This window comes from Cyprinodon variegatus, unplaced genomic scaffold (genome assembly GCF_000732505.1).
Source record: "Cyprinodon variegatus isolate N-32 unplaced genomic scaffold, C_variegatus-1.0 Scaffold1312, whole genome shotgun sequence".
In the NCBI taxonomy this organism is placed as follows: Eukaryota; Metazoa; Chordata; class Actinopteri; order Cyprinodontiformes; family Cyprinodontidae; genus Cyprinodon; species Cyprinodon variegatus.
In genome coordinates this window covers 183,565-184,237 of record NW_015151765.1, presented here as the reverse complement: position 1 = coordinate 184,237, position 673 = coordinate 183,565, and the positions used below count along the sequence as shown (strand labels likewise).

Genomic DNA, 673 nt, shown 5'->3' with positions numbered 1-673 from the left:
GATTGGTCTGAATGTTTAATTGAATGAAATATTTTTTTTTATTTATTGATCAGATCTTTTCTCATTTGTAATGAAACATTTATTAATTAACATGAAATAGCTGCAAATAATCAAATCTCTCTTTAAATGATCAACCGTTACCCACTAACTGCCATATTTAGTTTTTATTTTAACGCCTGTCTGTCTCTCTGTATCCATGCCAGGTTGAAGGCTTTCTGATCCCATTGGCTGAGAGGCCCAGCAGCCGTCCAATCAGGAGACAGAGGGCCGCCGTCTCTCCGTGCTCACGCCGTGCTCCGCCCGCCGCGTCATGTCCATCCCCAGCAGCAGCCCAGAGAGGGAGAGCTCCTCTGGGGTTCAGCTCGACTGTCCCTCCTCTCCCCCCGGCATGGAGGCAGACCCCCCATCAACAGGCAGCCCAGTGCTCACCCCTGACTCTTCCTCCCATGATGCATTGCTCTCTGCAGCGGCAGCCTCTCCTGCAGACTCTGAGAATCTGAGCCCAGATGAGCTGGAGCTACTGGCCAAACTGGAGGAACAGAACAGGTAACACTGGTGCAGAGCTGCTTCACCAGCAGCTCCAGCGTCATAGAGAAGCTGCTTCACCAGCTGACTGTAGAGAAGCTGCTTCACCCGCTGATTATAGAGAAGCTGCTTCACCCGCTGATTATAG

At 50.4% G+C, this 673-nt stretch overlaps 1 protein-coding gene across 3 annotated transcripts in view; it reads left to right on the top strand.

Annotated features, from left to right (window-relative positions):
* Positions 1-206: 206 nt before the first annotated feature.
* The window catches only part of LOC107102753 (EVI5-like protein), a 24,824-nt gene continuing 24,357 nt past the window's right edge, over positions 207-673 (top strand). For all 3 annotated transcript variants that reach the window (XM_015402173.1, XM_015402174.1, XM_015402172.1), the window contains exon 1: positions 207-546. In XM_015402173.1, coding sequence (XP_015257659.1) covers positions 311-546 — 236 coding nt within the window. In that variant the 5' untranslated portion in view covers positions 207-310. The remainder of the gene's footprint in view (positions 547-673) is intronic.